The sequence below is a fragment of the Salvelinus fontinalis genome, chromosome 27 (genome assembly GCF_029448725.1).
Source record: "Salvelinus fontinalis isolate EN_2023a chromosome 27, ASM2944872v1, whole genome shotgun sequence".
NCBI classification, from domain to species: Eukaryota; Metazoa; Chordata; class Actinopteri; order Salmoniformes; family Salmonidae; genus Salvelinus; species Salvelinus fontinalis.
In genome coordinates, this window is record NC_074691.1 from 18,327,578 (window position 1) to 18,342,103 (window position 14,526).

Consider the following 14,526-nt stretch of genomic DNA (forward strand, 5'->3'; position numbering starts at 1 on the left):
TTGTCATGTGTTGCTGCCATGCTATGTTGTTGTCTTAGGTCTCTCTTTATGTAGTGTTGTGGTGTCTCTCTTGTCGTGATTTGTGTGTTGTCCTATATTTTAGTTTTATCCCAGCCCCCGTTCCACAGGAAGCCTTTTGCCTTTTTGTAGGCTGTCATTGTAAAAATAAAAAAAATCTTAACTGACTTGCCTAGTTAAATAAAGGTTAAATAAAAATAAATAAAAACGTATGGTTCTATTTAAAGTTATGTTCTCAAATTGTTCCAAGAACGTTAAGAAAAACAATGTTTATCTGTGGTAATTTCAGTATTTCCACAGAACATTCCACACAAGTTCCCATGTGGTTCTATTTAATGTCATTTTTTTATTACATTCTGGGAACCTCCCAGGAAAGGAACCAGAGTAAAACGTTTTAAGAACATCCCTGCAAACTAAAAATAAACATTACCAGAACAGGAAACATTTTCACTTGTGTTCTCCGAATGTTTAAAACATTTTTTGTGTTACCGGTCAGGAAAAGTATGGCTTCGATTCCACAACCAATGTGAAACCAAAAACATACGTTCCCACAACTTCCAAAGAACCAAATGTGCTAGATGGGTAACAGCTGAAACATTGCAGGGAATACTGTCAGAAGATGTTTGCCCCTCCCAGGCCCTTGAGCCTGTGGGATGTTATCTTGAATGGAATGTGACTGAAGGAATGGGATAGGTTTTTGATTGATCTATTTTCCATTCCCTTACAAAAAAAGATTGCCATAAAAATGAAGTAACTGCAGTCGACTGTGGTATTTTGGATGCAGTAATTGCAGAATAACTGCAGTGTACTGCAGTTGAACTGTGGTTATACTGCACTCTAATTCCAGTTACATTGCAAAATTACTGCAATAAAAAAACGGTGTTTTTTTCGACGCAGTATTTGCCGCATAGTGCAGTTATACTGCACTCTGACCGCAATCCTTTCGTCGGGGTTTTTCCGCATTTTGTTTCCTTCCTGTTCACTACTCGTACAGTAGGTGGCGGCATGCACGTTGCATTTCTGCAAACGCCATTATAGCAGAGAAGAAGAAAAAGGTCAACATTCCAAGATGGCAGCGCGCTGTGTGCTTGGGTACATATGGACCTCTCTTTCTGGGTTTAAATGTGTGGCCAGCAGCAGCAATATGAGTGCCTTTCAGAGGAAAACAAGATGCCCACAGCTCTCGGTTTTTGGAAATATTCAAAGCAGAGGAATTCGACACAGTGAGTTTCTTGTAGAATCCTGTTGTAGCCATATGACAGTTCACTCTGCTAGCGTTGGAAATTGTAGCTAGCTTAAATAGCGCACCCATTTAGTTATCTTTGCCCTTCGATAATGATTATTTAAGGCATCAAAGGTTAAAGGCATAATTGTGTTAGTTGATAATAAGTTAGATAATTTGAACGACCATGTTGCAGTTGCATGAACTAGCAGTATATCATCTAAACTAGCTTGTCGGTGTTGTGCCGAAATGCTCCCCCCTGTCAAAATCTCCCCCTTCGCTGAACGCGTACGCACTCAATTCTTCATCGCTGTGACATGCTTGCTAGTTGAGATTTCTGTTCATGTTAGGGTGTTTTTCATTTTTTTATGTCGGGTTGATCGCGGGGAGGCACTTGTAATGTCTGCAGTTTTCGGTTTGGCTATTTGTTTCAAGTGTATTAGTCTATAAATAAATCTCTTTGCCAAAATTCGTCATCTCTACAATGTCTTATTTGAGTAGTAGTTGTTCTGAAATGTTTATTGCTTGCCTACATTCTAGTCCCTCTGTTTTGAATATAACACACAAACATTAATTATTAATATCGGTTGCCTATCCTGGTGTGAAGTTTGTTATAGAAAAAGTATTTGACTCTGTGTCACAGAAAGTACTTGATTCTAGCTACAAAATTAAGGAATTAGAAGAGGGGGGGGGGTTCGGCAAGACTACCCTCGACCCCCACCCCCCCCTTCCTTCTATTTTGGGACTGCAAGGCCCGGCACACTTCATAATAATTTTTGGGAGCTCATGTTGACCAATAGTGTGTGCCACAGCAAGCAAAATTAGAGCATAAAGAAACATAAACATTTATTTTAGAGACCTTTTCTAATGTTTTTAGAAAAATATATTTGTGTATTATCACACAATAACAAAAACATCAGTTAAGTTTGTTAACAAACATTAAATAGGAAATACACATTTTTATATTTGCATATTAAGATATAAAATGACATATCAAATATAACAAGACAAATAACATAAAGAAATTTGACATTTAGTCCACTTTTTATGGAAAGTTTTCCAGGGGATATCGTCACCTGGAACTCAAGCCTAACCTAGCCCTGACATGCAGCGCAGACATAATCCTCCAATGGTGGGATGATTTTCATACAGGACTGGTGGAACCATCGTGGGCAGCGGTCACAACCAATCTGAAATTCATGATGAAAAATGTTCATATACACTGCTCAAAAAAATAAAGGGAACACTTAAACAACACAATGTAACTCCAAGTCAATCACACTTCTGTGAAATCAAACTGTCCACTTAGGAAGCAACACTGATTGACAATAAATTTCACATGCTGTTGTGCAAATGGAATAGACAACAGGTGGAAATTATAGGCAATTAGCAAGACACCCCCAATAAAAGAGTGGTTCTGCAGGTGGTGACCACAGACCACTTCTCAGTTCCTATGCTTCCTGGCTGATGTTTTGGTCACTTTTGAATGCTGGCGGTGCTTTCACTCTAGTGGTAGCATGAGACGGAGTCTACAACCCACACAAGTGGCTCAGGTAGTGCAGCTCATCCAGGATGGCACATCAATGCGAGCTGTGGCAAGAAGGTTTGCTGTGTCTGTCAGCGTAGTGTCCAGAGCATGGAGGCGCTACCAGGAGACAGGCCAGTACATCAGAAGACGTGGAGGAGGTCGTAGGAGGGCAACAACCCAGCAGCAGGACCGCTACCCCCGCCTTTGTGCAAGGAGGAGCACTGCCAGAGCCCTGCAAAATGACCTCCAGCAGGCCACAAATGTGCATGTGCATCTGTCATAACCTTTGATGAAAGATACATGTTTTACATAGGATTAAAGATACACTTGTTCTTAATGCAACCGCTGTGTCAGATTTCAAAAAGCTTTACGGCAAAACACAATATTCAATCATCTGAAAACAGCGTTCAGCCACAAAAGCAAGCCATAAAGTTACCTGCCAAATTGTGCAGTCAACAAAACTCATAAAAAGCATTATAAATCTTCACTTACCTTTGCTGATCTTCGTCGGAATGCACTCCCAGGACTCCCAGTTCCACAAGAAATGTTAGTTTGGTTCGGTAATGTCCATTTATGTCCAAAATAGCTATTTTCGTTAGCGTGTTTGGTAAACAAATCCAACGTCAGGAAGCGCGTTCACTAAAAGCTGACGAAATGTCCAAAATTTCCGCAACAGTCCGTAGAAACATGTCAAACGATGATTTTAATCAATCTTTAGAATGTTTTTAACATAAATCTTGAATAACGTTCCAACCGGAGAATTACATTGACTTCAGATGAGCGATGGAACAGAGCTCCCTCTCATGTGAACGCGCATGGTGAAAGCATGGTCAGGTCATGGCGGACCTGACTAATTCCCCTCTCATTCGGACCCCCTTCACAGTAGAGGCATCAGACAAGGTTCTACAGACTGTTGACATCTAGTGGAAGCCGTAGGAAGTGCAAACAGATCCATATCCTACAGTGTTTTCAATAGGCGATGAGTTAAACCAGGAACAGAGCCCTCTTTTGGGATGGTTTAGACAGACACACACACATTACATGCACACATATTACACACATGTATGTGTTCACATGTATATTCTGTATTATGTATGTATTTCTTAGCACTGCCTTAGCGGCTCTTACCGTCACAGTCCAGTGGTTGTGTTCATTGATGATGCCAATAATGTACTTGTACATCATTGGATCAATCTGAAATTTAAAACAGCAAGGATAGTTGCTTGAGTTCAAAATCTGTCAAATATAACATATAATATTATGAGAATAATCCAACCAACCTTAAGTTTTGATTTCTTGCTCCCCCAAATGCCAGTAATTTTAAAGGTGTCATTGTAGAAAGCTTGCTCGGTTGACTGCCTTTTTAAAATTCCGCACCAGATGGAACATGTAGGCATTGATGGTCTGACAGAAAAAAAGACTATGAAGGTAAATCTGTTACATGGAAAAACAACAATTTAGGTTTTCCTCATAAATACACAGATTAATCACACACATACAGTGTTTACATATACTGTATGTGCAACACAGTCTTACCTCACTTTCCAACTCCATATTTGGACCAGTTCTGTTGATCATGATAAAATGTTTATGGGCCGATTCTAGACAACAGCACATAAACATCTTTTCCTCCCCAAGCCTCTGCAACACCTGGAAAATGTACTTGAAGGTGTACTGAGCAATACAAATAGATCAACCTGACAAGATTACATACATACATTTGTTTATATCAATAGCTGCCGCTGGTGTGGTGGAGGCCGCTGGTGTGGAGGCCGATGGTGTGTAGGCAGCTGGTGTGGTGGTTGTGGAGGCTGCACAACTACAAATACCTAGGTGTCTGGCTAGACTGTAAACTCTCCTTCCAGACTCATATCAAACCTCTCCAATCCAAAATCAAATCTAGAATCGGCTTTCTATTTCGCAACAAAGCCTCCTTCACTCACGCCGCAAACTTACCGAAGTAAAACTGACTATCCTACCGATCCTCGAATTCGGCGATGTCATCTACAAAATAGCTTCCAATACTCTACTCAGCAAACTGGATGCAGTCTATCACAGTGCCATCCATTTTGTTACCAAAGACCCTTATACTACCCACCACTGCGACCTGTATGCTCTAGTCGGCTGGCCCTCGCTACATATTTGCCGCCAGACCCACTGGCTCCAGGTCATCTATAAGTCTATGCTAGGTAAAGCTCCGCCTTACCTCAGCTCACTGGTCACGATAACAACACCCACCCGTAGCACGCGCTCCAGCAAGTATATCTCACTGGTCAACCCCAAAGCCAGCACCTCTTTGGCCGCCTTTCCTTCCAGTTCTCTGCTGCCAGTGACTGGAACGAATTGCAAAAATCGCTGAAGCTGGAGACTTACATTTCCCTCACTAACTTTAAACATCAGCTATCTGAGCAGCTAACCGATCGCTGCAGCTGTACATAGTCCATCTGTAAATAGTCCACCCATAAATAGTCCACCCAATCTACCTACCTCTTCCCCATATTGTTTTTATTTACTTTTCTGCTCTTTTGCACACCAGTATCACTACTTGCACATCATCATCTGCTCATCTATCACTACAGTGTTAATCCGCTCAATTGTAATTACTTCGCTACTATGGCCTATTTATTGCCTTACCTCCTCACGCCATTTGCACACACTGTATATAGACTTTCTTTTTTTCTATTGCGTTATTGAGTGTACGCTTGTTTATTCCATGTGTAACTCTGTGATGTTTGTGTCGCACTGCTTTGCTTTATCTTGGACAGGTCGCAGTTGTAAATGAGAGCTTGTTCTCAACCAGCCTACCTGGTTAAATAAAGGTAAAATAACATTTTTTTTTTACTTGCCGGTGTGGTGGTTCTGGAGGCTGCTGATTTTTATTTTATTTTATGAGGGTTTCGACGAGTCTCCTCTGAGGCCTCTGGTGTTCCACGCTTATTTTAGGGAAGATTACCCCCTTGTCATCTTCCAAGTCTGCGCTTTTCCCTTCGAGACCTCGACTCGTATATGGCCGAGATAGTTGGGATCTAGTTTGCCCCATTTCCTCTGCACTCATGTTGACTTACATATTTGAACTTTATTTTTCGCCCAGAGTACAAATTTTGGGAATTATTATGATTTTATTATTACTACTGTATCTACATTCTTAACTAAAACAGATTTTTTTTTTTTTAATGTAGAAAAAGCCATAATAGGGAAAAGCACGACAGGGGGAAGCTTTTCGGCACAACACCGGTTTGTTATGAAACACTGCTTGACTGACATGTCCTGGATTGTAGCTATACTAACTTTGACATTGACTATGTTGTTTATGTTAACAGTGGTGGAAAAGAAAGAAGGCAAAACAACAATAGTAAGTGACAAGCTTGCTAACCTGTTGGTTCATCATTGTACACTGTTTGAGTGGCGATGTGTTCTCTTTAGCTATGTTGTGGATTACTGCATTTTAGTCAATACGGTATCCACACACTTCAGGATATAAAGTATAATACAAGCTCTACCATTGTGTTAAGTATGAACACTTATCTAGATGGCTAGTAAATGTGACATTTACAGTAGATTGATGGAAGTATTTGTGCTGTGCTTATTTATTAATTGACCAGCATTGCATTATTTTCTCAGATTGAGGGAACAACTGAGGATACCCCAAGCAGACTACAGCCACCCAACGCCACAGCCCAGTGCCCCATCTATCGATGGAACCTGCAGAACAAATACAACTACACAGTAAGTGTTTCAATGATACCTGACTGCATACTTACTGCCTCTCGACTGTTCTGCCAGAATAACAGAGTGAGATGAACAGTGCTGGTCCACACTCACATCTGCCATGTCTCATGCATTTTATGTCAATATGTGCGCCTGTTCTATGAGCGCAGACGTACAGTAATTCCCTGTGTTTGTATTTGTTAGGATGTCCTGTTGCTCAGTCAGTTCATCAGGTCTGATGGAGGAATGCTGCCTCGTAGAGTCACTGGTCTCTGTGCCCAGGAGAACCGCAAGATCGCCATCTGTGTGCAGATGGCTCACAGAGCAGGTACGATGCTGTGTGTCTGATCTGGATGCACAACTATTGTGAAATGTATTCTCTTCAAAGTGGTAAAAGTACTCTCTCTTTTCTACTCCAGGTCTGCTCCCAGATCACAAACCAACACTACCAGAGGGTCACATCACAAAGAAGCCCAAGCCACAGCTCAACAGGTAACGAGTGTGTTTGACCCCATCAGTATCTACCCTCTCACACCTGTATTGTTTCTTGTTAGACCTCTCATTACATTACCTTTCAACTAACTCTTGTGCATCCTCTCTCTGACTAACTCACACCTGTGTTGTTGCATCACAGATATCTGACTCGCTGGTCCATTGATTCAGTGAAGCCCATCTATAGGACGGGGCTGAAGTGGTGTAAAAACCGCATCTCAGTCGGCCACCCAGCTCTCAGAAACAACGTACAGTACGGCAAGAAAATCCTCTACCTGAAACATTGATGACCTGAGGGCATGTCAACTCACAGCAGCAGAAGTCAGTGTGGGCGGGACAGAGATGGGGTACAACAGTTCTATTGGACGTCTTTCCTTGTAGTACTCCTGGCCCATTTGGAGCTCCATTGACTTTGAGAACTAGCCATTGGAAAAGCTGGGGGAGCATCTGTATTTGTCCAGCCTATTTATCTATTGGTGGACATTGCCCATTGGAAACCCATTCTGTCATTTGACCTTTTTGAAGATGCCCTGAAACAAAACTATTAAAGTCCACATTTAGGGGCTCTATTAATCCGCATCGCGGCAGTTCAGCTCTACAGCGTGATTGACATTTTAAAGGCAATGTTCCAGCTTTACCAGAGACTGCATTCACGGTAACCGCTGCATATGTCAGCTCAATCGGGCATTACCTTTACATTTCTATTGCGGAATCTGTAACGCTTCAGCAATACAGATTGAATAGAGCCTTTGCTGTAAGATCAATTGGGTCAGTATTGCACTGTTTTGATGTAGGTGGGATGTTGTACTTCAAGACAACCCAGATGTGCAAATAAAACGGATCTGCTTTTTCTCCCTCCACCATGTGTGTTTGCATGAGTGTGGAAGTAAGCATTTACTGGGTCTATTGACAGAAATGAACCAAGTCCATGTGGAGGTAAATCACAAATAATTAATGATTTTAGTTTGTTTATTTACTTTAAATAACAGTAAAGAAACATCTCTTGCATAAATAGAACTGTTTTGGGTGGGGATAAAACACTGCTTGCTCAGATGAGAGGTTTATGATGATTCTCAGTTTAGATAAGTGGTAGGTGTTGGCTCCAGCTCTGGATCTCACTGGCTCTTTAAAGCATGAAGGGCAGGTCCAGGTTCTTCAGTCCGTCGCCCATGTAGATGTATCCGTGCTGGGGGGTCATGGGTACGTGGAACGCGGTCAGGCCCAGCCACAGCATGCTACGGATCACACACACTGTGCTGCCACGTTCAAACTGCAAGCTCCACGACCCTATACACACAAGTATATGGGTTATGAAGATTATCACACAAACTGCTGCTCGTCCATGACCTTTCATAAACAGAGACCATGTACAGATCTCACATTACTCCCTCATTCATTGAATCCACTCTTCCCTATGTAAAGAAGTCTACACAGCAAAAAGGTAACAGTTGGCTGATAGCTCAATAATTTAGAAGGGTTTATTAAGTCCTTTCCCTGACTCTAAATATCAGGGTGGCCTGGCGGAGCAGCTGTCTGCTCATGGCCATCACCCATAGCCAGAGAACACTGTTCATGCTGAATGGGAGCCTAGCAGAATTCTCTCACCGCAGATTCACTGCACCATTAATCAGGAGGCTCCAGGACTTCTTGGAAATAATTAATTAATCTGTAACCTCCCAATTATCAAAGCATTAAACATGAAATGAAACCTTGTGCCAGAGCTATCTAGGAACAGCGATTCCAGTAAATTGTGTCAGTTTTTTCGATACTGTTTTTCTCTCATATTTCAGTTTCACAATGCTATGGGGTGGGGAATTAATTGAAACCTTTTGCAAGAGATATCTAGAAACAGAGATTCCAGAAATAGGGTCTATTGGGAGGTGTTTGACAATGCTCTTTGTCTATGGGGAGAGATTCATCTTCCATGACCCAAAGACACTCCTGCCAGGTTGATGTGATTTGAGAAGCTGTTCAGTGATGGTGTCCAGATAAGTGTACTTTCCACTGAAACACGCTGGCGGTTTAAAACTCACACGTGGCATAGGGAGGAACCCAATGGGAGAACAGGCATGGAAGGGGTATTGGCATAAATCAGAAGTCGATAACAGCAACTGTTGCCACATACTTCCAGGCAAGTCTGGAGGATCGCTGTGGTGAGCGGGGTAGCTTCACTCAGAGATACCAGAGGAAAGCACTTTCGGTGGAGATCCATCATTTTGTCCTTAAACTGTCTTTAGTCTGGGTCTCTCGCTCCCTTCAGCAAAGGCTTGAGGCCTGGCCCTTAAGTTCTCAGTGAGGATGATGCTGTCACTGGGACAGCTGTGTAATGTAAGCTGGTTTGGGAAAGTTTCACGCGCAGGCACACATTCACACACCGCAGAGATGCTCATCCCTTTGAAATGAACAGCTGTGATGTTTTAGAGATACTGCTGTGTGAGCCTCTCACTTTTCCACAGCACCCACACCACAAACAAATTGTGATACATGTCTGTCTAGACAAACTACAGTTTGATATCATCCAGATATAAACTGACAGACTGACCAGGGGAAATCTATGATCCGTTATTGTTGTCACTTGTAAAAATCCACTTAAATCGGTGTAGATGAAGTGGAGGAAATGGGTAAAAAAAAAAATTTAAGACACTTTTGCACACTCTTGGCGTTCTCTCAACCAGCTTCATGAGGAATGATTTTCCAACAGTCTTGAAGGAGTTCCCATATGCTGAGCACTTGTTGGCTGCTTTTCATTCACTCTGCGGTCCAACTCATCCCAAACCATCTCAATTGGGTTGAGGTCGGGTGATCTGATGCAGCACCATCACTCTCCTTCTTGGTCAAATAGCCCTTACACAGCCTGGAGGTGTGTTTGGGGTCATTGTCATATTGAAAAACAAATGATAGTCCCACTAAGCGCAAACCAGATGGGATGGTGTATTGCTGCAGAATGCTGTGGTAGCCTTGCTGATTAAGTGTGCCATACTCTTGTGTCTCACAAAGATGCGTCGGTTGGAACCAAAAATCTCAAATTTGGACTTATCAGACCAAAGGACCGATTTCCACCGATCTAATGTTTCTTCTTCTTATTGGTGTCCTTTAGTGGTGGTTTCGTTGCAGCAATTATACCATGAAGGCCTGATTCACGCAGTCTCCTCTGAACAGTTGATGTTGAGATGTGTCTGTTACTTGAACTCTGAAGCATTCATTTGGGCTGCGATCTGTGGTGCAGTTAACTAGTGAACTTATCCTCTGCAGCAGAGGTAACTCTGTCTTCCTTTCCTGTGGCGGTCCTCATGAGAGCCAGTTTCATCATAGCTCATAGCTCTCATGGTTTTTGCGACTGCACTTGAAGAAACTTTCAAAGTTCTTGAAATTATCCAGATTGACTGACCTTCATGTCTTCAAGTAATGATGGACTGTCGTTTCTCTTTGCTTATTTGAGCTGTTCTTGACATAATATGGACTTGGATCTTTTGCCAAATAGGGCTGTCTTCTGTATACCACAACACAACTTATTGGCTCAAATGCATTCATAAAGAAAGAAATTTAATAAGGCACACCTGTTAATTGAAATGCATTCCAGGCAACTACCTCATGAAGCTGGTTGAGAGAATGCCAAGAGTGTGTAAAGCTGTCATCAAGGCAAAGGGTGGCTATTTGAAGAATCTCAAATATAAAATATATTTTGATTTGTTTAACAGTTTTTTGCTTACTACATGATTCCATATGTGTTATTTCATAGTTTTGATGTCTTCACTATTATTCTACAATGTATAAAATAGTAAAACTAAAGAAAAACCCTTGAATGAGTAGATGTGTCCAAACTTTTTTGACTGGTACTGTATGCATACATACTTTGGATGGTGCCCCTCTTATAAATACAGTGCTGTGAAAAAGTATTTGCGCCCTTTCTACTTTTGCATATTTTTGATACTGAATGTTATCAGATCTTGAAACCAAAACCTAATATTAGATAAAGGGAACCTGAGTGAACAAATACCCAAATACCCATCGGGGATGGCTTACCCTGGATTTCCCTTCAATCTCCACAAGTTAGGTAAATCTGCATTCATTTTTTTGGCACCTATAATGTGAAATTATCTCCAGAAGTCCTTTAAAGTTGTTGGATTTGGTGCCTCTAAGGCAATTCAGATGGATGTTAGAGTGCCTTTTTACTGAAGAATGTATTTGTTTCATATGATTGTGTTTTTCTTTTCGTATTTTGTGTTTGCTTTCTTATGTATGGTGTAATTGATGTGTATATAGATATGTATAGTGTAATTGTTTTTTATTGATGTGTTTGACAAATCATCATTGTAAGTAAGAATTTGTTCTTAATTGACTTACCTGTAGAAATAAAACCATGGCCGAATATGGACCGGGCACACAGGGCACGTGCCCAGGGGCCCTGACCTTCAGGAGAACCCCATTGACTAACAAAATCATTCTCACTCAGATATCATACTAACATGGCATAAGTTATTACCAAATGTGTAGAATTGCAGGAAATTGTGCTTTAAAACTGAAAAATCTCATCTCCATCCCATGGCAAAATGGGTAGAATAGGAAATTTGCTGTAATACTGCAAAGAAAAATCTCTGCCCCATGGCAAAACAAGTAGAATTGCATGAAATGTGTTATAAAATTGCTGTTTTCTCTCCACCTCCCAAAATATGTAGAATTACAAGAAATTAACTTTACAACTCAAATGTGTCTCTCCATCGTCAAGAGGGGGGCCACTAAAATGTTTTGCAGCGAGGTGGGCCCCCCCCAACCAAATCCCGCTTAGGTCCCCCAAAAGGCTAGAGCCGGCCCTGCAGAGGAGGATGCCTTGATAAACTGGGCTCTCAACTGCCAACCTAAATGATCATTAGCGCCAATTAAAAGGCTAGTTTAGTATAATAGAGCGTGACCATTGGACTATTCCCCAGGTCATTTCTGTAAATGAGAATGTGTTCTCAGTCAACTTACCTGGTAAAATAAATAAATAAAACATCAGAGCATGCCAAACTTTAGTAATCTCATTTTCGTATTACATTTTTGTCTCCCAAGGAACTTGTTCTATTTCTAAAGACAACATGTGGGAAGGAAACCCCACCCATGGGGGGGAACGGTAGGATGACTGTAAAGGAGTGGTGTAGTGAGAGATTTTGAACTCTGTTACCTTTGGGGATATCCTCACTCAAAGGATCCAGGAAGTCGATGGAGCGGTTGAGGTCAGCCATCTCCAGGATGGATTTCTTCTTCAGTTTCTGCGGCTCAGTGAAGTGCAGGAAGTAGCTGAGTTTACCCGCCTCCAATGAGGACAGACCTTCAGAATAGACAGAACACACAGACTCACTCAGTAACTGATTGTATGATATGATTCTGTCTGTGTATGAAAAAGAAAACACACTAAAACGTGTGTACACTATAGATGCACAATGTGCAGTGTGAGATAAATAATGGTCTGGATTCTGGTTCCAACTTCCAACACACTCTGAGCTAAAAACTACACAGCTGAGTCATCCTCTCGAGCCAGTAACACACACAGCTGTGTCCCGTCTCTCCACAGTCAGACCACATTCTCAACTGGGAAACACCACACTCTACGTGGAGCCATCCATTTCATTAATAACTTTGAAAAGTAGCTTTACCCTCAAAGCTGCGGTTGGTCTGCACCAGGCCATGGGGACTCTTGATGAAGGCACCGCGTGGGACCACAGACACCTCCTTATCAATGGTGTGGACAGTGGAGGCCAGCCTCTTCTCCTCTTTCACCTTAATCTGCAACACAAACCAAACAACCATTACCAAACATCTGTCACAACACCCAAACAAACTAGTCATCACTCTTCTGCAATAATACCACACACAGTCACGACGGTCATATGAATCTAGTCACTGTACATTAATCACTGACACTTATTAATAAGCAAAACACCATTAGCTCAACATTAAACAATATAATTCGTCACACTTGTCCCCACCACGACTTCCTCCTCCACAGCCTCGTCCCCCTCCCCTTGCCGCCGTATCTCGGTGTGCTCATACTCATGTGAGGGGTCTCCCACGAAGCGACCCTTTGCTGCAGCAGACACTTCCGCTAGCATTGCCTCAGTGGCAGGGGGAAGCAAGTGCCAGTCCACACAGTTGAAACTGGAGTAGGGAAAGGACACAAACACATGTGCAAGAGGGCACACATTCACACATAGAGAAAGAACATATTGAATAGGAGAATGGTTCACAACTCCAAACCCACAAGTGACAACAACAAAATGCAAGCTAGCTATAATAATATGCCTGTAGTAAAATAGATTTGAGGCTCTAAAACTATTTCCTTTGCACCTCTTACCTGTAAAGGCTATTTTTATCCGTCATCTCATCTTCTGAAACCCCTTGTGCAATGAAATAGTCACCCTTTATGCCCAGAATCTTGCCCCAAAACAGGACACGATTGAATTTGTTGTTCCTCTTCAGAATGACCAGGGAAGTCTGCAGGGCAGCTTTTTGCTCACTGCTCAAAGTTAAACCGCTACCAGAAACGAGGTCCAAGGAGTAGTATAAGGTATTGGAGTCCATTGCATGTATAAAGCGTGTCTCAATGAAAAGTAAATACTTTCTATAAAAAGGCAAAATGTTTGGTAACTAGGTTACGTGGGGACAGCTGCCAAGAACGTCCGGTTGCCAATGTCAACAAATCTCCTTAGTTACATGTAGTCATAGCAACTGCGGATTGCTCCCCGTCTACAAAGCAGTTGAGCTGCACAAATTAGCTGGAGATTGAATTAGTTCAATTCTCGATCTGATCTTCAACACTTGGCTCTAATTCAGCAACAATCTGCCACGTACTTGTCTGTTAGGCTAACTATCCTCATCTCATATTTTTTCTCATTTACAGTCTTAGCTACTTCAGATATTTCAGTGTTTAGACTAAAGAATGGGGGAGATTTCCAAGGCCTTTCCTTCAAGTCACAGCCAGAAACCTGTTCTTCTGAGCTCTTGTGAGGTTTCCCAATGCTTTCTGATTAATGGGTCTGTCAGTATGAGTTGTTTCTCACCCATTTAGCTGTGGATTGAGTGACAGTGAGAGAGGAAAAGTGAGATGTCTATTATTTTGGAACATGTGTGAGTATAATGTTTACTGTGCATTTTTTTATTGTTTAATTCCCTTTTGTTTATTATCTATTTCACTTTGCTTTGGCAATGTAAACATATGTTTCCCATGCCAATAAAGTGCTTACATTTAATTGAGAAAAAGAGAGAGAGATCCAGTGCACAGCTGGCAGAATGCATGCTCAGATCCCACTAACTACAGTGTGACACAAAGGAGGATAGGACTTTATGGATATAGGAACTGAGATTATACCACTGTGAATCTTGAGCACATGGGACAGGGGGTCATTAATGTTACTGTGTGTGTTTATGTGTGAGAGTGCATCAATGGGTTCATGTCCCTCGATCTGTGTACTTACATACTTATATAAGATTCATGTCATGTACATAAATAAGTGTGTGTATATAGCCCGCATTTTATATATATTATTGGATTGCCATATTTTCCCACCATCGTAACTTTATA

At 41.7% G+C, this 14,526-nt stretch overlaps 2 protein-coding genes across 2 annotated transcripts; one reads left to right on the top strand and one right to left on the bottom strand.

Moving 5' to 3' along the window:
* Window positions 1-1,062: 1,062 nt before the first annotated feature.
* Window positions 1,063-11,256, top strand: LOC129825206 (39S ribosomal protein S18a, mitochondrial-like). Its single transcript, XM_055885113.1, has 6 exons — window positions 1,063-1,241; window positions 6,089-6,120; window positions 6,390-6,494; window positions 6,681-6,804; window positions 6,896-6,968; window positions 7,111-11,256. Exons 1-6 carry the CDS (start codon window positions 1,088-1,090, stop codon window positions 7,253-7,255), a joined length of 633 nt encoding a protein of 210 aa, XP_055741088.1. The 5' UTR covers window positions 1,063-1,087; the 3' UTR covers window positions 7,256-11,256.
* On the bottom strand, window positions 7,920-13,742 carry rsph9 (radial spoke head component 9). Its single transcript, XM_055885112.1, has 5 exons — window positions 13,300-13,742; window positions 12,935-13,103; window positions 12,602-12,731; window positions 12,130-12,276; window positions 7,920-8,255 (listed from the first exon to the last, which is right to left on the bottom strand). Exons 1-5 carry the CDS (start codon window positions 13,524-13,526, stop codon window positions 8,095-8,097), a joined length of 834 nt encoding a protein of 277 aa, XP_055741087.1. The 5' UTR covers window positions 13,527-13,742; the 3' UTR covers window positions 7,920-8,094.
* Between the last annotated feature and the right edge of the window lie 784 nt (window positions 13,743-14,526).